Source organism: Bidens hawaiensis, unplaced genomic scaffold (genome assembly GCF_021521415.1).
Source record: "Bidens hawaiensis isolate Kalapana, Puna unplaced genomic scaffold, B.hawaiensis_p1.1 tig00009828_1, whole genome shotgun sequence".
NCBI lineage: Eukaryota > Viridiplantae > Streptophyta > Magnoliopsida > Asterales > Asteraceae > Bidens > Bidens hawaiensis.
In genome coordinates, this window is record NW_027491736.1 from 236,812 (window position 1) to 261,595 (window position 24,784).

At 34.7% G+C, this 24,784-nt stretch overlaps 3 protein-coding genes, 1 long non-coding RNA gene and 1 pseudogene across 6 annotated transcripts; all 5 read left to right on the forward strand.

Moving 5' to 3' along the window:
• The first annotated feature begins 3,972 nt into the window (after positions 1-3,972).
• Positions 3,973-5,000, forward strand: LOC143533645 (uncharacterized). 2 transcript variants are annotated; one of them, XR_013135396.1, is made up of 3 exons: positions 3,973-4,039; positions 4,305-4,390; positions 4,469-4,629. It is a non-coding gene; the product is annotated as an uncharacterized LOC143533645 (long non-coding RNA). The 2 variants fall into 2 exon arrangements; XR_013135397.1 differs by lacking the exon at positions 3,973-4,039 and adding an exon at positions 4,979-5,000 and having other exon boundaries at positions 4,219-4,390; positions 4,469-4,530.
• Positions 5,001-5,006: 6 nt separating this feature from the next.
• On the forward strand, positions 5,007-6,133 carry LOC143533644 (adrenodoxin-like protein 1, mitochondrial; the record flags this gene model as incomplete). The annotated part of the gene is made up of 5 exons (XM_077028352.1): positions 5,007-5,077; positions 5,289-5,395; positions 5,487-5,536; positions 5,629-5,711; positions 5,799-6,133. Coding segments are annotated over 5 exons (426 nt in total), but the record flags the coding sequence as incomplete, so codon positions are not given.
• Positions 6,134-6,339: 206 nt separating this feature from the next.
• Positions 6,340-10,941, forward strand: LOC143533686 (ABC transporter B family member 19-like; annotated as a pseudogene). The gene is made up of 9 exons (XR_013135403.1): positions 6,340-7,918; positions 8,001-8,055; positions 8,134-8,309; positions 8,397-8,561; positions 8,667-8,962; positions 9,048-9,364; positions 9,447-9,670; positions 9,760-10,101; positions 10,591-10,941. The product of XR_013135403.1 is annotated as an ABC transporter B family member 19-like (transcript).
• Positions 10,942-12,343: 1,402 nt separating this feature from the next.
• Positions 12,344-14,798, forward strand: LOC143533646 (uncharacterized). The gene is made up of 4 exons (XM_077028353.1): positions 12,344-13,237; positions 13,321-13,506; positions 13,690-13,781; positions 14,045-14,798. Exons 1-4 carry the CDS (start codon positions 12,668-12,670, stop codon positions 14,688-14,690), a joined length of 1,494 nt encoding a protein of 497 aa, XP_076884468.1. The 5' UTR covers positions 12,344-12,667; the 3' UTR covers positions 14,691-14,798.
• A 6,595-nt stretch (positions 14,799-21,393) lies between these two features.
• On the forward strand, positions 21,394-23,191 carry LOC143533680 (25.3 kDa vesicle transport protein SEC22-1-like). Its single transcript, XM_077028382.1, has 5 exons — positions 21,394-21,602; positions 21,920-22,080; positions 22,167-22,313; positions 22,599-22,675; positions 22,858-23,191. Exons 1-5 carry the CDS (start codon positions 21,415-21,417, stop codon positions 22,939-22,941), a joined length of 657 nt encoding a protein of 218 aa, XP_076884497.1. The 5' UTR covers positions 21,394-21,414; the 3' UTR covers positions 22,942-23,191.
• Positions 23,192-24,784: the final 1,593 nt, after the last annotated feature.

Sequence of the window (24,784 nt, forward strand, 5' to 3'; positions counted from 1 at the left end):
TTTAAACCTTGAAACTTTAATTGTTTACATTCTCAAAATTTATTTTACTTAAAGACTTTCAAGACAACCTTTCTAAATCCGAGACTTCTTTCCTTTTAGGCTTTGTTCGTTAAACCCATCGTTCCGGCAAATCTCCTAATTATCATCTTTCAAGTTTATTACTTGAACGTGAGTACTTTCATACACCGTTTTCTATCTTTTATTTTGAGGGTGACATTTCATACTTATTCAAATAAATCTTTTATACTTGAGTCTTATACCACAAACGTTATTGTATACTTTACTTGAATAATTGCTCGATTTGGTGTTCTATAATTATATGCATATGTGTTTATCGCTTTTGGTTGGTTGATCTATAAATCCTAGACTACTTGGCATCCCCTTGTAGCAAGGTGTCGTTAACGTAATGCAATTAACGATAAATATAAAATCCTAGACTATTTGGCATCCCCTTATAGTTAGGTGTCGCTAACGTAATTCTATTAGCGATTTTATCCAAATTATTACTTTTATTTATTGTTTCGTATGCGAGTTTTGTGGCTCTTTCTTACTATATATCTATATGCTCAAACTTATGAATTGCTCACCAACCTTTGTGTTGATAAACTTTATTTTATGAAATATTACAGGTTTGCATCTAGGTTGATTATGGAGCTTGTGGAGAAAACGTCGCAAATACCTTTAGGTTATTAGCAAAATGAACAATATATGATTTGCTATGTTTTGTTGTATTTGTCTTATGAATATCGTTATGTGACATTTTTGATATTGTGAAATGAAATGAGTTTATTAAATATTGTCGCTTTAATTAGTGTCATGTGCTTATGGGCAACCGTTACACCTCGGCATGTTCCGCCGCCTTTGATCGGAGTGTGACAAAAAGTTTTACAAACCCATAAGACTTTTAAAAGTGAACCAATTACAAAAAGTTAAGGATAATATAGTGATAAGGTTCTTCTCTCTAAAATCCCTAGTCTTCAAAGGTATCAAGTTACTTGCAAGTCTTTCTATGATTTATTTTGATAACTTTATTATTATTATTTTTTGATAAACTATCATTATGTTATTAGTTAAAGTTTAAAATAACTAAACAAATGAATGTTTTCACTTCTGGTTACTTCCAGGCCTATTTACACCTCCAAAACCAATTGATTGTAACCTCCCCTCCCCCCTATATACTCTAAATTATACAAATATTATATAAATATTCTCTACACTTTTGAGTTGATTTAGAGTTGTTTTTACTAAATTATATTCGTTTCTAGTGCATATTGAAAGTCTAAATGTTTTAAGAAACGAGCTAAAAATCTAATAAGCCAATTCAACAAAAAATACACCTAATTAATATCTGTAAACATACATGTTTAATTTTTGTAGTGTATTACTTTATAATATAATTATAACATAAGAATAAATAAAATAGAGAAATAAGCTAAATAAGAAATGGACATAAAATCAAATTGATTCAAGAATTAATATTAATTGTGATTGTTGTGTGAATAATGTGGTAAACAGGTGAGCACGTGATCGAGGGAAAATAATATAGAAACATGATATAACATAATTCTATTGGATCAAAAAGAAGAAGCCTGAGGCACCGAGTATTATATTTTGTTGGGTTGGATCAGAAGGAAAAATAATATAAGAAAAGGTTTAAAAGGTATATATTAAGGGGGTCGGCTGCTTTTGAAAGGGATATACCCTACGGATGAAACAGAGAGCAGGCAAGAGAACAATTTGTTGGTTTGAGCAAAGAGCGTCTAGTTTCAACACATACTCAACCAAACACCATTATTATTGGTTTGAATTTATTATTATCTTTATGAATTCATTATTTGAACCAATTTATTTTCTTTTGTTTTTGAGTATGGTTGTTGGCTAAACCCTTACACTACCTAGGCATTATGATGAACTTTTGTTGACGTTGGATTTTGCTTTGTTATGGTTTATGATTAAGTAAGAGGTTTATTGTTATTCATTCGATGCATATGCGTGTTTAGGCTTGTTTGGCGAGTTTTATTGTTTCACAGTTTCCTTGGTGATTGTCTGTCATATAATAGAATTCTGTTAGGTCATCTACTGTGTGTTTTTGACTAGTTTATGGTTGATTTGCAATAATACCATAGGAACAATATTAATAAATCAAGTAGACCTAAGTGTGCTGCTAATCTAAATACCTGTAAGGTGATAGATTATGTGATAGGTCTTGGTTGATAAATTGCTAGATTTAGTTCTCTGTAAGGAGTCCATGTAGGTTTGGTTTATTTTCCTTGTCTATCTAGTCGAGTGAATTCTTTAAATTACCTTTGATTTCCGCGCTGTAAGGTAGGATTTCTTATAGAGGTACTTGTCATAAAATAAATTAGCGATCGTAAGTGAGTCTAATTAAACCGGTAATTTTAATAGCTTGTTAGGGTTCCATAGGTGTCTTCTTGAAAAAGGTCAAGGGTCCTGTTCGGTTTCCCATAAAGTGAATAGTTTAAGATCCCGGTTCCATAACTTAGCATTTTCCAACCATTTGATAATTGATGCATTAGGGATTCTAGCCTAGGTGGTTGTTCGTCATCCTTTAAGTTAAGTCTAGATTTAAGTCGTTTTTAGTTTTATTTAATTAGTTAAATACAGTTATTAGTAAAATCCCCCTTAATAAATATAAAATAAATAGTCGTGTCTGTAGTGAAGTCTAATTTAGCTAGTTTATGTAATTAAAAGAGTCTCGTGGGTTCGATATCCAGACTTACTTAGCTGTACTAGAGTCGACCTGTTCACTTGCCGGTTAGTAGTTTTAGTTAAGTTAAGAGTCTAGAATTATTACTTAGTGTCTAGATTAGCTTATTTATAGTTAATAAAAATTAGACTACTTTTAGCACATCACACCCCCCACCCCCACACACACACCACATTTTTGATGCCCTTGTAGTATTATTAAGTGTTTTTTAAATTAACATATTGTTTTATTATGGTATCGTATTATATAACATTCTCCAACCCGACCCGAGCAACCAAAAAAATTATCGTTCGGTTGTGTAAAACTTGAACAGTGAAATGAGTTGAACCCATTGAAAATAAAATCATAAATCTGCCACTGCCTACAACCATTTCCGGTGTATGAATCAGTCATTGGCTCTTTTATGCATATGGACTTATGGAGTACAGAGTTGAACCCATTGAAAATAAAATCATAAATCTGCCACTGCCTACAACCATTTCCGGTGTATGAATCAGTCATTGGCTCTTTTATGCATATGGACTTATGGAGTACAGAGTTGAACCCATTGAAAATAAAATCATAAATCTGTCACTGCCTACAATCATTTCTGGTGTAAGAATTAGTCATTGGCTCTTTTATGCATATGGACTTATGGAGTACATAAGTCTTCATACCAGAGAGGGTGGAGGAATAGTGTTGATGTTACCAGTACCATCATAAGTTTTTCATCCGGTAAAATAACCTAATCAACTGATATCTTTAATTCTATTGATTAGTAGGAATATTTTTTGTCTCTTTGTGGTCCATGCTTATAATAACACTGATGCCATATCAAGTTATTTCTTTGGGTCAGTTCATATGGCATAGATTTGATCGTGAGTTCGGGCCATTCTTCTTCAAAGAGTATTATGCAAACCATCTTATGACTTAGGTACCTATAAAGCTATACCATGATGATCATACTAACACGAATATATTAATATTTCGTTACAGAAATTAGGTATCGTAAAAGGGGATGTAGCTCACATGGTAGAGCGCTCGCTTTACATGCGAAAGGTACGTGGTTCGATACCCCGCATCTTTATTTCACCTTTTTATATTAATAATATATTTTTTCTTTCTCTGGAACATACGCCGTCAAGAAAGATTAGGCGTTTTTTATGAACTTATAGGTCGGTTCTACTTCCTCAAATAAACCCCTGCATCTCTCTCGACTCTAATTCAACACCAACCAACCAACCAACCAACCTCATCATCATCAGTTCCTTGTTTTGTCTTTGAACCAACTCTATTGCTGATTCTTGTGTATTATACATATACCACTTAAAGGTTCCTTCTTTCATTCCTATATAGATAGAGTTTTCTGTTTCTATGGTTACCTCAGTGAGCGGTTTTAAAATTCTTTCATCTGGGTTGTTACTTGTTAGATCTCTATACTTAAAAGTATTTGTATTTTCCATGCCCACAATGTGTTCGCTTAAATGTCTCTGAGAACAAATGTGTAGTCTTGAACATAACAAAGATTGTTAATTTGTTTCTGCGTTTATAATTTATAGTTTCTAATCTATTTGGATTTGCCTTATTCATTTTAAAGGTTTACGGGTCCCCGAAAATATCATATCATGTTCGCTTCCAAGTCTTTGCAACTTGGAGCTCAGGCTATCAAAGGCTTATCCAGAGGTTGCTTTTTCTCATTTCTGCTTTTCACATATTCTGTTTCAAAGTGAAAACATTATATTGAATCATAATTGTCTCCAGTTTCTCACTTTTCAAGATTAGTAGCACCGGCAACGATTATACCAAGGAAACCGTATTTTCAGGTAGCACAGAATCCTTTTCTGTTGGTTCGTTTTTAGTATATACTTTTATGTGCAAGCTTCATTCTATGTTATCGGATAGTATTGCATATTGTTGGTTCCGTGCTTTCTGTTAAATGAGCTCAGATTTGCAAAACATAAGGATATTAAAAACGAAGCATTTGCTTTCCACCAATATGTTATGCGGTTATAACTTGTTATGATGTTGTGTAGTTTGAGTTAAAACTAGATGACTTGGATGGAAGTATGTCAGAACATATTATCTCATTTGCACATGTTATTACATCCACTTTTTGTTACCTCTTAACTTACATATAGGATGTTGAGTCAGTCTCTACTCGTGTCAGTTATTCAAAAGTCTTCCAGTGTTTTGTTTACTTTATAACTGTTTTAGCGTGTGAACTTAAATTGATGTTTCTCCATTACACTTAACTCGAATCATTTTTATTAGGGTGGTGAGTTATTCTCTACTTTTTTTTTTTGAACAGCATGAGTTATTCTCTACTACAGCTACTAGCAGTGCAGATGAAGGGAATGAAGAAAAGGAAAAGTAAGTAAATTTTTCATATTATTATTATTATTATTGTTGTTGTTATTATTATTATTATTATTATTATTATTATTCTGTCTTAGTATGCTTTGTTATTAAAATGGAAACTAGTTCGGTGAAAAGGAAAATTATAACTTAGGAAAAGTCATATGAATAAAATGGACTATGTCCCAAAGCCCTCTTATATAATTAACCTTTTGCAAGTCTTCAGGATCTCCGTGACGTTTGTAGACAAAGATGGAGAGGAGACCCAAATCAAGGTCCCCATTGGAATGTCAATGTTGGAAGCAGCCCATCAAAATGAAATAGAGCTCGAGGGTAAATACGTCAATTCATGTGTTTTCTCCAGTTTTTAATATTTCTAGCTATCCAATTTTTTTGAGCCTTAGTGTTATGAATTTAATTACAGGAGCATGTGAAGGATCACTTGCCTGTTCCACGTGTCACGTGATCGTGATGGTATGCCAAAATGACTACTTTGAATTAAAAGTATTTCTTTGTTGGCATATAATGATTTAAAAGTTTAACTAAGTATTATTGACATTGATTAGGATGTGGAGCAGTACAATAAACTTGAGGACCCAACGGATGAGGAAAATGACATGCTAGATCTTGCTTTTGGGCTCACAGAAACGTGAGTTATATAACAAATAGCAAACTGCACAAATAGAAATAAACTTTGCATTTAATCAGGATCTCATAAACGGTCTGTTTTATACAGGTCACGTTTGGGCTGTCAAGTAATTGCTAAACCTGAACTTGATGGACTACGGTTAGCCCTCCCTGCTGCCACTAGAAACTTTGCTGTTGATGGTTACAAACCAAAACCACATTAGAATTAGTAATATTATAAAATAAGGGTAGAGTTCATTTATAAAAAGACTGAAAATTTTATGTATCAAAAGCAGTAGAATAAGCCTGTAGTAGCATATTCATTGGCCATAGCTTGAAATTTTGTCATCAAGTGGATGCTACTATCTGTGTCACACTTCTAATAATAAAACCACTTTATACAAGATATCTGCATAATTGTTGTTTTACTAATTATACACAAGCATGCCTCTGCCGGCTCTGCATGTTATAATACTCTAAATATTTATTTAAATACTTATGGTTTATAAATCATTAATATTTTTATTGGCATTTGTGAAATACTGAATTCTTATGGTTAAATAATTGCAGAGTAAGCCTGTAGTAGAACAAATGATTTGTTATAATATTATTTGTTGGTATTTTTGTATTTTTATTTTTTTAATAAATTGAGGTGGTACACAAGAACCTATTGTGATAGAAAAAAACTAGTGAAATTGCTTTCAGTTTGCATATTGTTTGATTTTAGTTTTAAGGACTTTATCAAAGTCAAATGGCCATTAGAGTTAAAAGAGTGCCATTTGGCATATTGCTGAGAATCACCAATTTGGGTGATCTTGACCTCAGGCTTTTGACTTTTGACTTTTGTGGTTGTTTTTATTTAATTTTGGAGCTACTTGTCACAATTGAGAGAAGGATGACTTGTACATCATGTATCAGAAGTTGTATCTTATTTTATGTTTTTGCATATCACTATTGTAATTGAGGCTGGCCAGGCATTACCATATTCATGTCCAAGAAAATGAATCCACAGTGACATATACTAAAGGAAATATGTCAAATAATACCTTCCATGAACGCCGGCAAAAAATATAACTTTTTAATAAAATCCATCACAAGAATAGTTGACCATTCTTGAAATAAAACAAGATCAGAAGCCAAGAAAAAGACTGAACAACTTCTGTTCTTCACTGCATTCTGCATGTCAGCAAACTCTTAATTCTTCCATGGCCGAATCTTTCTTCGAAATGGACCGCCGTCGCCACTCCGCCGCCACTCACCGCCCACATTACACAACGCCGTCACAATCACCGACTCTCTTCTTCTCCAGCCCGCAAACGTACCCGTTCCCAACTTCACAACGAACCCGTTACAGACGCGTACCGCCAACCACCCCTTTTGCCTCGGACAATGACCGATCATGGCAAGCCGAGATCTCATGGCAGTTCGAACCCACCAGCTTGCAAGACAACCGAGCCAGTAGTCCTCTTGGTGCTGCATTGAGCCCGTGGACAGGACCACCACCCTCACCGTCTCCCGTTAACTCACCACGTGTGTTTCGCCGGTCAGCTAAGGACTATTATGTTTCTGGTACATCTAGTGGTGATCTTAACTTTCGCAACTTTACTAATCCGTATTATGAATATTCAAGCGCTTTGTCTCCTGGTTGAGCTGCAAAGCCATGAAGCTAGTCATCAACCGCATAGTAGTTCGTTCATTGGTGGTTACACGAAATCACCTACTTTTGCAGGAATGGGAACTTTTGATACTAAAAAGGCCGATCATTTGTTAGATGATAGTGTTGATGATTATGATATAAAGGATACAAATAAACAAGATCCTCGATGGTTTTCGGTTTCACATGCATACATTGATGCTGATAACAGTCCTGTTCATGGAATTTCCTTAAGAAGTTATGATCATCGTGATTTCATTCACAACTATGATGATTATTATGATAATGATAATTATAGACGCACGCCTCAGTATCTACAGAGTTATGTGATGGAGGGAGACGATTATGATGACGAAGATGAAGATGAAGATGAAGTTGCACCACAGAAAAGTATAGGGATTTTTGGTTTGTTTAAGTATTCAACAAAGTTGGATATATTTCTTATAATAATTGGTTGTTTCGGTGCTTTGATAAACGGAGGATCTCTACCATGGTACTCTTATCTCTTTGGAGATTTTGTCAATAAAATTGCTCTAGCCAAAGACAAGGATCAGATGATAAAAGATGTTAGAAAGGTAATTCTTTACACATGTTACTAAAATTTAATATAATCTGGTTAGCTTCTATAAATCTTATGTAATTGTGATATGGCCTCACGTATGCGTGCTAATGGCGGGATTAGCAGGAATCGTTGTAATTGGAGCCTATTTACGTAAGCTCGATAAACATAGTTATTCTTATTAAATGCATAATGTCTTTAATACTAATTATGATTATGATTAACGTACAGAGATTGCTTGTTGGCGATTAGTGGGCGAGCGATCAGCTCATAGAATAAGAACCAAGTATTTACGGGCGGTTTTAAGACAAGACGTGAGGTTTTTCGACACAGACATTAGTACAAGTGATATCATGCATGGTATCTCAAGTGATGTTGCTCAAATTCAAGAAGTTATGGGGGACAAGGTTAATATTAACTCATATATAATTAGCTTAAATTTTAATTTAGTGATCAATAAATTCGTGAGTATTTAACTAGTTCTGTAAATGCAGATGGCACACTTCATTTATCACATATTCACCTTCATCTGTGGCTACACAGTTGGTTTTTTAAAATCTTGGAAGGTTTCTCTTGCGGTTTTTGCTGTCACACCGTTAACAATGTTCTGTGGGGTTGCTTATAAGGCAGTCTATGTGGGCCTTGCTACAAAAGAAGTGGTACAAATAAAAACCATCAATTAACCGTTAATACTCAGTTTTAAATATAAACTTTAGAAAAAAAAATGTTTCTAATAAATCTGTTATACTTTTCTTCTTTTACAGAATTCTTACAAGAAAGCTGGTAGCATTGCAGAACAAGCTATAAGTTCAATTCGAACCGTGTTTTCGTTTGTGGCAGAAGAGAATTTAGCAGCAAGATATGATGCGTTATTGGATGAATCAGTCCCGGTTGGAAAGAAACTCGGTTTTGCAAAGGGAATAGGAATCGGTGTAATATATCTGGTTACTTATTCAACGTGGGCATTAGCTTTCTGGTACGGGTCGATTTTAGTTTCAAGAAATGAATTATCTGGTGGTGCAGCTATTGCTTGCTTTTTTGGTGTCAATGTTGGTGGCAGGTAATTAACCGTATAAGTAAAGGTTGCAATTTTGACCCCTTGTGTTAATTTGTGTTTTGATCAATTTGCACATGATTTTATGCAGGGGTTTGGCGTTATCTCTATCATACTTTGCTCAGTTTGCACAAGGGACTGTTGCGGCTAGTAGAGTGTTTGAAGTTATAGAAAGAATCCCAGCCATTGATCCTTATAGTACCACAGGAAGAAAACCCAAGAGTGTACGAGGGAGATTAGATCTCAAAAACGTTTCTTTTGCTTACCCGTCTCGTCCTTCGATCCCAATTCTGAATGATCTCAATTTGGTGATTCCATCTCAAAGAATTTCAGCACTCGTTGGTGCTAGCGGCGCCGGTAAATCCACCATTTTTGCTCTTTTAGAGAGATTCTATGATCCTAATGAGGGTATGCTCTTTATACTACTTTTTTTTAATTTGTTACTCATGTCTGGATCATCATGTTATTTTTTTTTTCATATAATTTATAGGGTTGGTATTGATGGATGGTCAAGACATAAGAAGTTTACAAGTGAAATGGCTAAGAAGTCAGATGGGGATGGTGGGCCAAGAGCCGGTTCTCTTTGCCGACACAATTCTCGAAAACATTTTAATGGTAAAAGAGAATGCCACCAAGAAAGAAGCCATTGATGCGTGCATTGCAGTAAATGCACATAAGTTCATCACCGATCTACCACAAGGCTATGACACGCAGGTTCATAACATTTTCAATATTTCTGCACTTCGTTTCGATTATATCCATTACATGATATATGGTGTTAAATGTTAATGACAATGTAACAGGTAGGAGAGAAAGGAACCCAATTATCAGGAGGTCAGAAGCAACGCATTGCATTAGCGCGTGCAATGATCAAAGATCCCAAGATACTTCTCTTAGATGAGCCCACAAGTGCATTGGACTCCAAGTCAGAGTCACTTGTTCAACAAGCCATCGACAAAGTCTCTAAAGGGAGAACTACAATAGTCATTGCTCACAGGCTGGCAACAGTCAAGAACGCAGACACAATCGTTGTTCTTGAGCAAGGATCAGTTGTTGAAATAGGTGACCATAATAAGCTCATGGCACAACAAGGAGCTTACTTTTCTTTAATTAAACTCTCATCCGAAGCAATAACATCAAATCCCGTTTATGACCTGAACCCATTAATCCTATACCGCGTCTTTATAATATTGTGCATGGGGGTTTCTAAGTTTTTGAAAACATTCGCTTTCGGTCTTTTTGGTTCAGGTTCAGTTCGGTTTTGTTTTATTCGGTCCTACCATCCGGGCTTAAAAGTTTTTAGGCCGAAAAAAATTGGTTCAAAATAATGAATTTGGGTTAAATATATGTGTTACATTTTTTATTAAATTCTTACAAATTACTTCAAATTCAAAACAAAAAATGAAAATCCATACTCTGTTTGATTTGTATTTTTTATTTATTTTTTGTTGATTTTGTTTTTTAAATACATGCAAAACCGATCTAGAAATCCTTCTTTTTTTTTTGGGGTGGGGGGGGGGGGGGTGGGGGTGTGGGTTCATGCATACACGTAACACGTAGAACATATGTATACATTCTAGATAATGTAAACATATGCTGTTTCAACTCTTATATTGTGATTATTACATTTTTAGGTTGGTGAGAGTGGGCTTCAACTATCAGGAGGTCAGAAACAAAGGATAGCAATAGCAAGGGCTATAGTTAAGAAGTCAAAGGTGTTATTACTAGACGAGGCCACAAGCGCACTAGATTTGGAATCCGAGAAGCATGTTCAAGAAGCACTAAGGAAGATCATCAAACGCACCACCACCATTGTAGTGGCCCACCGCCTCTCCACCATCAGAGAGGCCACCGTTATAGCGGTGGTCCAAGATGGTAAAGTGTCTGAGTATGGAACACATGACACACTCATTGCCAATCATTCAGATGGTGGTTATGCTAGCCTTGTACGTTCTGAAATAGAAGCTAATGCTTTTGCTTAAATGAAATAGTAATCTTTCATTTATTTTGTAGAAAATGTGTTGTATATAATTATATAGGGTTTGGATCAAATACAAATGAAATTAACGTGCTAAACGTGAGAATCAAGTAGAGTAATTATCATAGAGTAATTATGTAATTACTTTATGATAATTACTCGTATGCATAATTACTCTACTTGATTCTCACGTTTAGTATGCTAATTTCATTTGTACGTTAACCTTCCCCTAATTATATAAGCTATGTTCATCATTAAAGTTTATGTTTTAGTTACTCGATACCAGGGGAGAATAGGGGTGAGAATTTACAACATGACTTGAAAACAACCCGAACACGACACAAAAATAATCAGGTTTTGGGTTGACATATCTAACATGTTTAGATAAACAGGTCGACCTACCAGCCTGTTTAGTTAAACATGTCGATCCCCTAACCCGTTTACCCCATTTTTTTACAATCCACTAGCTCGTGTAACACGACACGTTTAGATAAATGGTTTGAACAAGTCGTCTTTTGGTTTCACGATTTTAAGTGTGTATGGGTTAGAGTTAATGTTTTCTTTGCATAAATAAATATATGTAGAGGTGCACAAAAACCCGAACCCGGAACCGAACCCGATAAAAATACCCGGACTTGGTTTTTTTATACCGGGTTTTTAATACCCGAACCCGTACCCTACCCTACCCTACCCTACCCGTAGGGTACGGATAGGGTATGCATTTCAGTACCAAAACCCGGACCCGGTTTGTACCTGGTAGTACCCGAAAACCCGAACCGGTTCCATACCCGAACCGGGTTTTACAAGTACCCGGAACCAGGTTTTTCAAATACCCTATCTATACTCGATATTACCCGAAAAATACCTGGAAAAATAATCCTAAAAGGTGAAACCCCTTAAAAATCCAATATATATCCGAAAAAAAACCGAAAAAAGCTAGAAAAAACCGTAAAATAGGGTTTTTTTCAATACCCAGACATATGGTATTCAAATACCTGGTTCTATATCCGACCCGAACCCGATACATAGGGTATGGTTTTTAGAGACAATACCCAGACCCGAACCCGACCCGGGTTTTGCCAATACCCAGTCATACCCGAACCTGAGTTTACCCAGTCATACACGAACCCGGGTATTTGAAAAACCCAATTTGTGCCTCTCTAAATATATGGGTAGTTTTGGGTTTGACCCAAATCAATGGTACCATTTCATTAGAAAGTGAACTAATGATATGTTTTATATCTAGTAATTTCCAAAGCAAATATTTGCTAATTTGTGAAAGTTTATTGTTATTTTCAAGATTATCAAGACTATCCCATGTTTTAATCATTTCAAATCATTTAATAAAAAAAAGTTGTTATTTTGTTATTAAGCAAGAAGGGTGTTTTAGAACATTATGATTAAGACATTGCAATTTCATTACCTCACTAATGGAGCCATTTGCTCTACTGGTAATGAGACAGCTGAACAGGGATGTCAATATTACCAATATAACCCCATCCACATAGTCTCAAAGCTAGTATGACACCTCAAAGCTTCACCTACAAGCAAGGGTATAACTGTCATGCTGGTAGAAAGTGCTGTCTTTGCTTAAAAGTCAAGCCATAGTTACATTATGGTAAAGTGCCATAATTTTCCTGCCATGCCAAAATCCAAATAGATTCATTTTCTTCTTCACTTTCATATTTTTTAATGCTCAAATATTTCATTTTCCACATTCTTTCAACACAAAAATGGTATCTCTTACAGCAGGGCTGCTTCTGAAACTACTTAAAACTATTAACTCTAATATAAAAGTTCGCGGTGAACACCGATCAATCCTCTTGCAAGTGATCAGCATTGTGCCAGCCTTAAATGGGTCCGAACTATGGCCAAACCACGGCTTCTTCATCAAAATCTCAGACTCGTCACATTCAACATACGCGTCGCTTTCAAAAGATGACAACGAGCTCATTTTGAATAATAAACTGCAACTGGGCCAATTCTTTTGGGTCGACCGAATGGATGCTGGCACTCCAGTGCCTGTTCTAGTCGGGGTGCGGCCTGTTCCTGGCCGACATCCGTTTATTGGGAAGCCTAAAGATTTGATGCAAATGTTGGAACCTTCTGAAGCTATGAAATCAAGTGGATTAGTGGAAGCTAAACCCGAGAGAAGAAGAAAGAATATTGTGATTAAAGAGGAGAAAGTTACTGTTGCTTCGAGGTATATGCAAGGCGTTGTGGCGAAAAATGATGGTTTAAAGAAGGATGAAAATGAGAGAAATGGCGCGATGGAGGGCAGACAACATGATATAAAAGATCAAGTATCATACTTTATTCCAATATTCATATCCTTACACCAAATAACAACTTTGTAACCGACATATTTTGTTATGTCACATTGCAGGCACACGCGATGACAATTTTGCAAAAGTCTTTTGATACCTTAAGGTTGCAAGGAGGAACAGAACCGTTGACAACGAAGCAAGAAAACATTAACTCAAACTCGTTGCAAAGACGGAGAGATAAAAACCATTTTTCTGAGACGCTTTCATGGCCTTCCTTGCCTCCTAAACTTCTAAATCTTGCCAAGGTATGCTTAGGCACATAGGAATTATAGGGTGTTTGGTTTGCACTTATGTATCACTAAGGTTTAAAAGGTAGCAATGTGATTCATAATGTTTCAATTTGAAACCAAACATCATTTTTATTCTTATTCCCAATCCAAACACCCCTGAATGTAACTAACTTTGTTTGTAATAGGGTCTTTGACAAGGTAATAATAAGAAGAAAAACGTTAGCTTCTCGCCTAGCAGCAGAAGCTCAAAAGGAAGCGATAACAGCAGCAAATCTTGTCAAATGTGTCGAGTAAGTTGGTTTAAAATCCGGAAAATTTTGTGAAATTAAAGATATATAGGGGGTGTTTGGGATTCTCTATTAAAATTGTTTATCTACTTCTTGTTTTATGAAATTAACAACTTTAAACCACTTGTTTAAAACAGTTTATTTTCTGTCACAAATTATCAAGTAAGCAGTTTGAATATAAATTCCCACACTCTCAAAACAGTTTATAATTTTTTTTTTTGTAAACAATCCGAGACACCTTTTTTATCTTTAAATTCTCAATTCAGAATGTTTGGTGAACTATCTTCATCCACATCACATGCAAAACTTGATGAGTCTCTAGCCAAATTCTTCTTGCTATACGGAATGATAGAACAAGAAAACGACGGTATTGCCCCCACAAAGGATCGAGTGCTTCAGCGTTCAACTAGTTCACCAGCATCAGAAAACACAGGCAAATCTGACAAAAAGACCACGCTGGCTCGCTGTAAAAGCACCCAAAAGAGCCAAAAGACGCCAATGGAGCTAAGTGTTGGTGAAAAACTAGAATGGGCAAATGTAGATGGTTTAAAACAGGGACAAGAGCTAAGAGAGGTTTTATTAACCGAAACACAATCTTGGTTTCTAGAATTTCTAGAAAGAGCACTTGATGTCGGGTTTCAAATGGGAAATCTAGAAACCGTGAAAGGGAAAGGGAAAAATCATAATTATGTTGGGAGCAAAACCGAACCAAATAGTCAGATTGCTGTGACGTTGTCTCAACTAAAGCTCGCAAACGAGTGGCTTGATAATCTAAGAGACAAGATGGTGTTAGAGAAAAAAGGAGCTCAAGTGGAGACTATTGATCGTTTGAAGCAAAAGATATATTCTTGTTTGCTTGTTCATGTGGATTCCGCTGCATTAGCTCTTGAAAACAATTCAGATCGCGTGTAATATGAACTACAGGGCGTACCTTTATTTATTCAAAGTAAATTATATATGTGGATATCATATATGTTGTTATCATAATTTATATACACAATGTTGAATATACATCATTGATTTATACGTGTGTCACGGTGCATGGTATATTAATGATTTGTAAGATCATACCTGTGATCCATAGTTAAGAATATAAGAGAAGTGGTCCAAGATGGAGAAGCTAAGTACATGCGAAATCATGTATTTCAATCCGAATGGATCTGGCACTTACCCTGCTTCTCCAACATGGGTAATTTCCCTAAATGGACTCCTTCAAGTGATTTGAAAATTTGAAAAAAATACCTTTGGATAAAGAGTGGTGGGATGATTGAATATATAGATGTGATTTAGATTGTTATATAGGATGTAATGTTAGTTACCCTTTGGTGGAAGCATAGAGTTGGTTAGTGATTATGTAGGTAGGGGTGTTGGAGAAGAGATTGTTGGTTTGGTGAGTGTTGAAGTTTGGTTGCCAAAAAGGGAGTGATTAATATCTTACTCCAATCTAGTTGTTTAAATATTTAAGCATCATGTACATATAACTAATTAAATTAATGTAAGGGTCACACCCATCAATACAAATTGTTATAACCAATAGACTTTTTCAATTGTTAGGATATGTTTTTCATAATAAATTTTATAATGTGTCGTTTGTGATCCTTTTCATTAACTAAAAGCATCAGGTTATAAAATGACTTAGACTCGGTTAAATATCTCATTAGCTAGCAATACTTTAACTTGCCTTTCAATTTCAGTTTATTATTATTGTTTTTTTATATATATTTGGAAAAAAAGGTATTTATATGGTCTGTTCGGTGATAACGAATTTTGTATACGAGTTGATTATTATATATATAATTTTTAACAAGTTATATAAACTTATTAAAAATTCGAGTTGTATTCAATTTTAAGATTTTTTGTTCTCATAATTTTTTTACAGCTTTATCAAAATAAATTTTAATTTTTATTATAGTAAATACTTGTTTAAAAATAATTAATATTAACAGAAGAAAATAACATGTAAATATTATTTAAGAAATAAAAAAAATACTCTTACTCATTATAACATATGATTCTCAATGCGAGTGAGAGTGATGATACTTTGTGGATGTGTGAATGCTTACATGATTCTTATGTGTCCTATGCTCTTTAGGTGATTTTGGGTTAACCCATGATATTATTTTTTTTATTTCAAACAACTTAAACTTTGTATTTATATGTATAAAAGTCACAACATGACCATAACTATGGCCACCATATCACACCAACACACCTAACATCACATATTGATTTTACAATCCAAACCCCTCCAAGTCTCCAAAGTTATGTAAACCCGTTTTGATCGTTTTTTATTCACAAATAATTAAATGATTTAACGAACTCCATCATGTTCGATAGTTGAGTCGATCTCTTGTTCAAAACCAACTTGTTTCTAGCCTTGCAAATGCTCCATATGACAAGACATACCACGTGTAATGGTTATTAAAATTTACTTATCTGAATTAGTTAAAGCTTGATTATCTTATATTTTTTAAACTTAAGATTTCGTTTATGACTCGTGTAATAATAATTAATAATTAATAATTAATATTTAAAAAAGAAGAATAATTTTGGAAATGGGTATTCTGAGTTTCTTCGTAGAGTCATCTTTCTATTTGTATTTGTATTTGTACTAGTATGTACCCGCGCGATGCGGCGGCAACAGTTGGTAAACATTTTCAAACTCGAACAAATAGATCATATGTCAGTCTGAGTAATAAGCAGGTACGATGGAACAGGTGGACGGGTTTCATGGGTATAAGGTATTTAATGGGCTGGAAATTATAATGGCTGCATTTAAACAGATAAACCCATGATATAGATATATTTGCGATCCAAAAAACATTGATACAAACAATTTAAAAATACAAGAAAAAACTTCATACATTCAAACACAGTTTCTTCTAAAACATCTTTGTAACAAAATACAAAAATACAAGAAAGATTTGGAAGTTGATCTTTTAGAGGGTACAGCCGTGTAGCGTCGGTTCATAAGCTTTTGCTCATCCACTGCCTTTGTCCATCAAGTTTCTTGAGAAATTACCATTTTACCCTTAGATCTGCAATAAAAAAATGAAATTCAGTCCCAAAATCAAAACTTTGATGCACATAAACAACTTTTATAAATGAAGTTGAAATTTGATCACTGAATCAAGTTGTTCCTAATGTTAATTTCACTTCCCTAAATGCAATAGCATACATACACATAAGAAATAAAACAGCAGAACCTTTTTAAAATGGCTTGTTTTGATCGGCACCAAATCGATATTTTTTTAAATTGGCCTATTTTGACCTGAACCAAACTGTTAACTTTTTAAAATAGTATGTTTTGACCTGAACCAAACCGATGCCTATTCAAAATGGTCCGTTTTGACCCAAAACAAACCGATGCCTTTTTAAAATGGCATGTTTTGACCCGAACCAAACCGATATCTTTTCAAAATGACCCATTTTGACCCGAACTAAACCGATATCTTTTTAAAATGACCTTTTTTACCTGAACCAAACCCATAACCTTTTGAAATGGCTCATTTTGACCCGAACCAAACAAATACCTTTTTAAAATGGCCATTTTGTATACATGTTATGATGTTAAAACAAATTTTGACTTATCACATTAATAATGACCAGAAAATACTATAACATAAAAAGCATAACATACAAAAAATAATAATAATAATAATAATAATAATAATAATAATAATAATAATAATAATAATAATAATAATAAAACAAACTGTACAAAATCCGCTGAATAAAATCGCAATATTAAAATCTGAATGTAGCGTTGAATAAGATCGCGATATTAAAATATGAATGTAGCAGCGGGTTTAAAACTTTACCAGATCATTTACCAGAACCAATTCACCAAATACAATATCAGCAGATGAGGGGCATTCAATAGTTCTAACTTGAGCTATCCCTGCCCGTATACATACATTATAGGTGAGAGAGACATAAGTGAAACATAAAAACCAACATGCTACAAAAATAACGACTTATTTTAAAAAGAGTATGAAGTCTACGCGTGTTGACCCAAAAGTAGGGGTGTAAACAAATCGAGCCGCTAGTAGCAAATCAAAATTGGCTTGACAAAAACTCGAATCAAGCCAAGCTTAAAAGAGTTCGAGCCCAAGACAACTCATCAGCCTAAACGAGCTTTTTATATAAGATTATCTGATATAGTTATACAATAGCAATATTATATACAAAGATATGGTAAAAATAATGAAATATTTATTATATTGTATCATATATAAATATTAAAATCCATGAAAAATTATTCTTGATGTGCAAATACTCTTCAACTGAAGATCCTATAATTGGTAATCAATTCAGTTTATCCTATAATTGTAAATTATTGCCCAACACAGTTCATGTTTACTTTTAAATTCAATCTAAATTCTTATAGAATCTCAATTAACCTAAAAATAATTTAAATTCAATCTTTGCATAATACCCAAAAAGCCCTTCCAAAAGAATCATATCATTTGACAAATGTTTACCCACTGGAATAGCAGTTGACCCAAATAAAGTGATTCCTAACTTGTAAATCATCTTTGACCAGGGAAGAGTCAAACATGTCTATTAACTCAAAAATGTCCAAATTCTTTTCAAAACTGATGGATCATATTATATTGATAATTCACCCAAACATTCATATTTATGCCATAACACCTACTGACCATTTTACCAGACATGAGAATGAGTAAAAAACGGGTTCTCAAACTTGGCACACACAGTTGTTTGGGATCCTCAATAATCAGCCCAGGGTCATTGATAACTTCCTTTAATGTAATATCACCAATAGGTTGAAAATGAGAATTTGTATAGGATGTCATGGATAATTTAATTCCAGTGGCATATATATATATATATATATATATATATATATATATCAATTGCAATATTCATAGCAACAAAGTAATGCTATATTAATCTTCCAAAATGCAAAAACAAATATCCTTAATAATATTGACTTACATGAACTGTTCGCATATGTTGCAAATTCACAAGTGCCTTTTCCATCGACTGTCATTGTGAAAAAAAAGTTCAAAACGTTAGATGTTTGATGGTAAACAATTTAAATTTTGCAAGTCAACCAAACCATCATGCCCACCCATTTTGACATACCGAACGGTCACTAACTTCTCTTCTTTGTTTCCTGGTAAGTCATAGCAGCATTGTGAAAAAGCCTTCTATCATCCTCACGTTTAACTGTTGTTGCTCTTAAATCTGTAGCCTAAACAAAACAGCAGTTCCACAACAACTTAATGTCAGGTTACCCTACACAAAACAGTATGCAAAAAGCTGCTAATATTTTAGGATTACCAGGCCGATTATTTGATGTGATAATGAGCTTTGATTGTTTAAAGTGGTTTCCCACACTTGCCTCTAATCTGAAAGCAGAATCACATTAAGCTAAGACAGTCGAGATTACATGTACAAATGTCATGAAGCTGCTAGTTACCTTCACAAGTAGCAAATAAGCACAAAAAACCGAATATACCATCCCCCTATACAATAAAAATATATGTACTCATTATTAATAAACCATGTAAACTCAAAATAAAGCAAACTCATATGAAGAGTTTAAAGTTAACTACTACCTTTTTTTTGTAATCCTCATGTGAGAATAAATGGGAAAATAGGAAAATAAAACATATGCTTGTTGTCGCCATCTGTTACCTCAGACCACTAAGAATCCATCAAAGCCCAAGCACCACCATTAAAACCTCTAGATCTAGTCTAAATAAACATGACACCGGGCCAGACGTTGCAAGAACCACTGGCCTTTTCCCATTGGAACCACTAAAGATCTTCCTTTGCTGGAGTCGTCGCCTATTGATCCATTCACCGTCGACGGTTTAGCATGGATATATGTTATGTTAGATTTTTGAAGTTATTACATCAAATGTGTACCTACATCAATAAGTTAAAATCCTAGTAGATGAATCAACGACATTTGCCACATCATCATTCTGAGTGAAATAAACAGGTGACAATCAATTCGTATTAAAAGAAAGAATTGCAAAATAAAGCGAAATTACTAAATCAACATACCTGCACAGATGGAACAAAATATTGACCCGAAAGAAGACCATGAGCAAGTTCACTTCAGAGAAACAAAGTAAAGAGGCAAACTTTAGAAAGTGACATACTATTGGATAAGCAATCAAATTATGAAAATACAACTTACAATTGAATATTCAGGTCTACAATTGGATCAACAGCCTAACATGCACGCCCAATTCCAATTATATGCTGATTACATATCTTCTCCAACTTTAGAAATAAAAAAGCCCAATTTTAGAGCAATAAAATTAAAATGTTTATATATATATATATATATAGGTTTAAGGTAGAAAAATGTCACCAAAAAATTATCTGAATTGTTTTCAATTCTTTTTAAAATCATTCTCTTGTTACTTTAGTGGATGTTAGGTTCCAGAATTGGATTGTCATACTCTAATGTTCATCAAAACAAAACAAATAAAAATTAAAATCAGGTAGCCCAAGATTATATTGCTTTCGGTGTGTGAGACTATGAGCTCATAGTATATTCATAAACCAAGATGGGCAACAACTAAATTTGAAAAAAATAAACAAATCAGAATATACCTAAGAAAACATCAAGACATGACTCATGAGATGTACACAGATACACTTGTGTCTTTACATGAAATTATGAACCCTACACATTAATTTATGAAGATTCAAAGTTGGACCTTTGGATAAAAAAAGGCTTACATTGTTGATGATTCCAGAGATCGAAGGAAACCCAAATGCATGTATGTTTGCTTCTGTCTTCTTTAAATTTTACCTACATAACCATAAATTTTCCATTTAAGCCCTAATTTACCTTAGAAACTATATGATCGTTTATATGATTCTTGAGATTAAAAAGTAAAATTAGGGATAAAATCAGGGTTATGGTTTACCTCTTGCTGCTCCAAATCGTCAAGCCCATTATGTCGCAATGAAATTGATCAGTTCATCGTCATCTTCACCTCAGACAAGAAATCATCCTCATGTTCGTCATAATCCTCAGACAAAATCTGTGTTTTAAGAAGACTTCATATAGCCAAGGACTCATACCACCAATTGACCTCCTCTCTCTCTCTCTTTAGAACTTCATTTCTCTATTTCTTCTTTCTTTATGTGTGTGGTTCCCTCAAATCCAGCCAAGGATTCAAATTTTGAATTTTGAAATCTTCAGGTTAAATTCATTTAGAGCGGGCATTTGGTTTTTTAGATGTAATAGGGTCCTACCTCAAGCACCTAAATTTGTACAGCTCTTATTTTTAAGAGTTTTGTGTAAAAAACTATATGTATTATAAGATAGTATAGATATAGATTTGGACTGCATCCCCAATTTATCGATCACCAAAACCCTAATCTCAATTCAATTTGCCTTCTTCTGGATCCGTTTCGAATCCTATCACATACGCATGAGGTTATCTTCAATTCCTTATTATTTTCCAGATCAAATTGCAATTATGTTAACCTGAATCAAGTTAATTCTCGATCGATTACGTTTACCTGAATGAATTGTGAAATAGGATAGAAAATAAGTTTGTATCGGTCTGTTTTATTATTATTATTATTGTTATGTGATTTTATTATATCATTACAGTGACAGCTTCTCGAACTAAAGATGGTGAAGCTGACTATGATTGCACGTGTCACTGATGGCCTTCCGTTAGCCGAAGGACTTGACGACGGTCGCGATTTGCAGGATGCAGAGTTCTACAAACAGCAAGTTAAAGCATTGTTTAAGAATCTTTCGAGGGGACAAAATGAGGCATCCAGGATGTCCGTTGAGACCGGCCCTTATGTTTTCCAGTATCCTACATTTGTCCTAACTTTTTTAAGATCATGATTACGTGTTCATGTTCGTTCTTTAAGCTATTATAGGATAAGCGAACGGTTCACCAACACCTAACTCGAACGGAATTTTTTGTTCGTTAACAAATTGGATTTGTTTGTGAACGGTTCACGAACACAAACGAACAAACACAGACAATGTTATATTTGATTTGGCTACTCATGGTCTGGCTACCAAGTTTGCGTTAGTGTTTTTTTAACATTCCTTTTCGTATGCTAGTTTTCATATAAAAGGCTAAATCATATGCATTAGGTTCCTTAACTTATGTTATCAGTTATATTATTGAAGGGCGAGTTTGTTATTTAACAATGTGTGATTGTGCTTATCCGAAGAAACTTGCATTCCAATATCTTGAAGATCTCAAGAATGAATTTGAGCGTGGTTATGGAAATCAAATTGAAACTGCTGCAAGACCGTATGCTTTTATAAAATTTGGTAAGATATTACTTGTTTTTAATTTCATTTGCTTGTTTTGTCATTATGGTATTGTACTTGACTGCTTCTTTTAATTTGTCGAATAGATACATTTATACAGAGGACTAAGAAACTGTACCAGGACACAAGAACTCAGAGGAACATTTCTAAGTTGAATGATGAACTTTATGAGGTTCACCAAATTATGACTCGTAACGTACAAGAAGTTCTTGGTGTTGGTGAAAAATTGGACCGTAAGTTCTTTTCATTCATTTAATTACCAGTAAAATGCTCATTAAACTAATATGTACCTAGTCGAACATTGCATTTTTTACGGTTTGGAAGTAGTATAAAAATAATGAAAGGATTGCACCTTTTAACTGTGATGTTTATTATCTGATTATCTTATATGCTATAGTATTTTATCATAAGATGTCATTGTAAACTGGTCAAAATGTTGTGCTTTTACAATGTGACACCTGGTTTATAAAATACTTTTGAGGAAGTGCTTTATTAATTGAGATTGTTAACTTGTGCAGAGGTCAGTCAAATGTCAAGCCGCTTAACATCAGAATCTCGCGTATATGCGGATAAAGCAAGAGATTTAAACCGCCAGGTTGGTTTGTTTTAGTTATAATAAAATATTAATCTGTTAAAATAATCAGCTTATATTTCGGTAATTTTGCCTGCATTCTTTGTGTTCTCAAAGAAAGCCTAACCTTGAGTGATAAAACTTACCTCAAAACAGTTGAACTTGTTCAAAATAATTCAGCTTAAAATTGTTGTCACCAACTGCAGGCTTTGATCAAGAAATGGGCTCCTGTTGCAATTGTTCTTGGAGTTGTTATTCTACTGTTTTGGGCCAGAAAGAAGATATATTGATCATGGTTTCTTTTCTTTCATGGAGATATGGCTCGATTTCACTGAGTTCCCGTTACAAAGTTTTAAGTTTAATTATGCTTGCACCTCTGCACTTTAGTTACATTATCCATTCGTACCTTCAACTCGAAAGTTTTGTTTATGTGAATTTTACATTTAGACAAGTTTAATCTATTCGCAATATTGACAAACAGTTAATTATGTGTTGCATTTTACATCTTGTTTATGTAATGCTAATGAATCTCTTTCATAATCGTCCTTTGCGGTTGTCTGATTTAAAATATGATTTATGGAGGGAGAAGAGTTTAGTACTTTCTTACAGAATGCAACCGTACAAAAAGGAGATCAGATAATGATTTTCTTTAAAACGTTATACTTATGGTAGCATCCTACATGTTATTTTTCTGAAAAAAGTAAGCAACCATTATGTTCTATAAAACATGATTAATAACATATAAAAACATGGGCAAATTTATAACTAAGCAATCCATGTTGTATATAAAAAGATAGGTAATAAACAAGCATATAAGAAGTTTCTGTAAGACTCCATAACTATTACACACATAATATAAAAGCTGTTATAAGTTTGCAGTTTATAGTCGCTATAATTATTTAAACACGGGCTCACGGAGTTGGTTGATGGGGACCCGGCTTCTGATGTGGTCTTCCAGTTGATGGTGAGAGTGAACCTGACTGCTGAGTTGGCAATTGTACAGCCTGCAAATGAGATGTGGCTTCTGGTTGTACCAACTGAAACTGCTGCTGCTGGTTCATATGATGGTTTGGGTTCAAGCGTGCCATAACATTTCTTTGCATTGGGTTCATCTCATTAGGCCTTTTAATACCAGTACTAGGACCCAACATCCAAACAGCACTTTGCCCTGAGCCCGAGCTAGATTCAGCCTGCAAATTAGATGTCGGTTGTCTTACTAACTGAAACTGTTGCTGGTTTATATAATGGTTTTGGTTTTGGTTCTGGCTTAAGCATGCCATATAATTTCTCTTCATGGTGTTCATTTCATTGACCTTGTTAATATTGGTATCCGAACCCAGCATTATGACACTACTTGACCCTGAAACCGAACCAGATCCAGCCTGCTGAAACGGCTGCTGGTTCATATAACAATTCGGGGCCATTTGCATGACATTCATGTCATTAGCTCTGTTTGTACAAGCACCAGGACCCATTATTACAACAGCACTTGACCCTGAGCCCAAACCAGATCCATCCTGCTGAAACTGCTGCTGGTTCATGTACCGGTTTTGGCCCAGTTGCATGGCATTCATGTCATTAGCTCTGTTTATGCCAGCACCAGGAACAAACATTACAACACCACTTGACCCTGAGCCCGAACCTGATACAGCCTGCAAATGAGTTGTGGGTTCCTGTTTTATAAACTGAAGCTGATGCTGGTTCATGTGATGGTTCTGGGCCATTTGCATGGTGTTCATGCCACTAACCATGCTATTACCAGTACTAGAACCCGGTATTATAACACCACTTGGCCCTGAGCCCGAACTAGATACAGACTGCAAATTATATCTGGCTTCTTGTTTTATTAACTGAAGCTGCTGCTGGTTCATGTGACGGTTCTGGGCCATTTGCATGGCGTTCATGTCACTAACCCTGTTAGTACCAACACCAGAACCCAGCGTTATGACACCACTTGGCCCTGAGCCCGAACCAGATACAGCCTGCAAACTAGATGTGGGCTCTTGCTTTATTAACTGAAACTGCTGCTGTTGCTGATGGTTCATATAACGGTTCTGGGTCATTTGCACCAAGTGATCAGCCTTGTTAATACCAGTGCCAGAACCTAGCATTGAAGCGCCACTTGACCCTGAG

Excerpts from the sequence above, each read along its gene's own strand:
- LOC143533646 (XM_077028353.1), top strand. The coding sequence starts at position 12,668 with ATGGTATCTCTTACAGCAGGGCTGCTTCTGAAACTACTTAAAACTATT. Across the intron at positions 13,507-13,689 it reads AACTTCTAAATCTTGCCAAG|GTAATAATAAGAAGAAAAAC; the intron begins GTATGCTTAGGC and ends GTCTTTGACAAG. Across the intron at positions 13,782-14,044 it reads AATCTTGTCAAATGTGTCGA|AATGTTTGGTGAACTATCTT; the intron begins GTAAGTTGGTTT and ends TTCTCAATTCAG.
- LOC143533680 (XM_077028382.1), top strand. The coding sequence starts at position 21,415 with ATGGTGAAGCTGACTATGATTGCACGTGTCACTGATGGCCTTCCGTTA. Across the intron at positions 22,314-22,598 it reads TGTTGGTGAAAAATTGGACC|AGGTCAGTCAAATGTCAAGC; the intron begins GTAAGTTCTTTT and ends TAACTTGTGCAG. Across the intron at positions 22,676-22,857 it reads CAAGAGATTTAAACCGCCAG|GCTTTGATCAAGAAATGGGC; the intron begins GTTGGTTTGTTT and ends CACCAACTGCAG.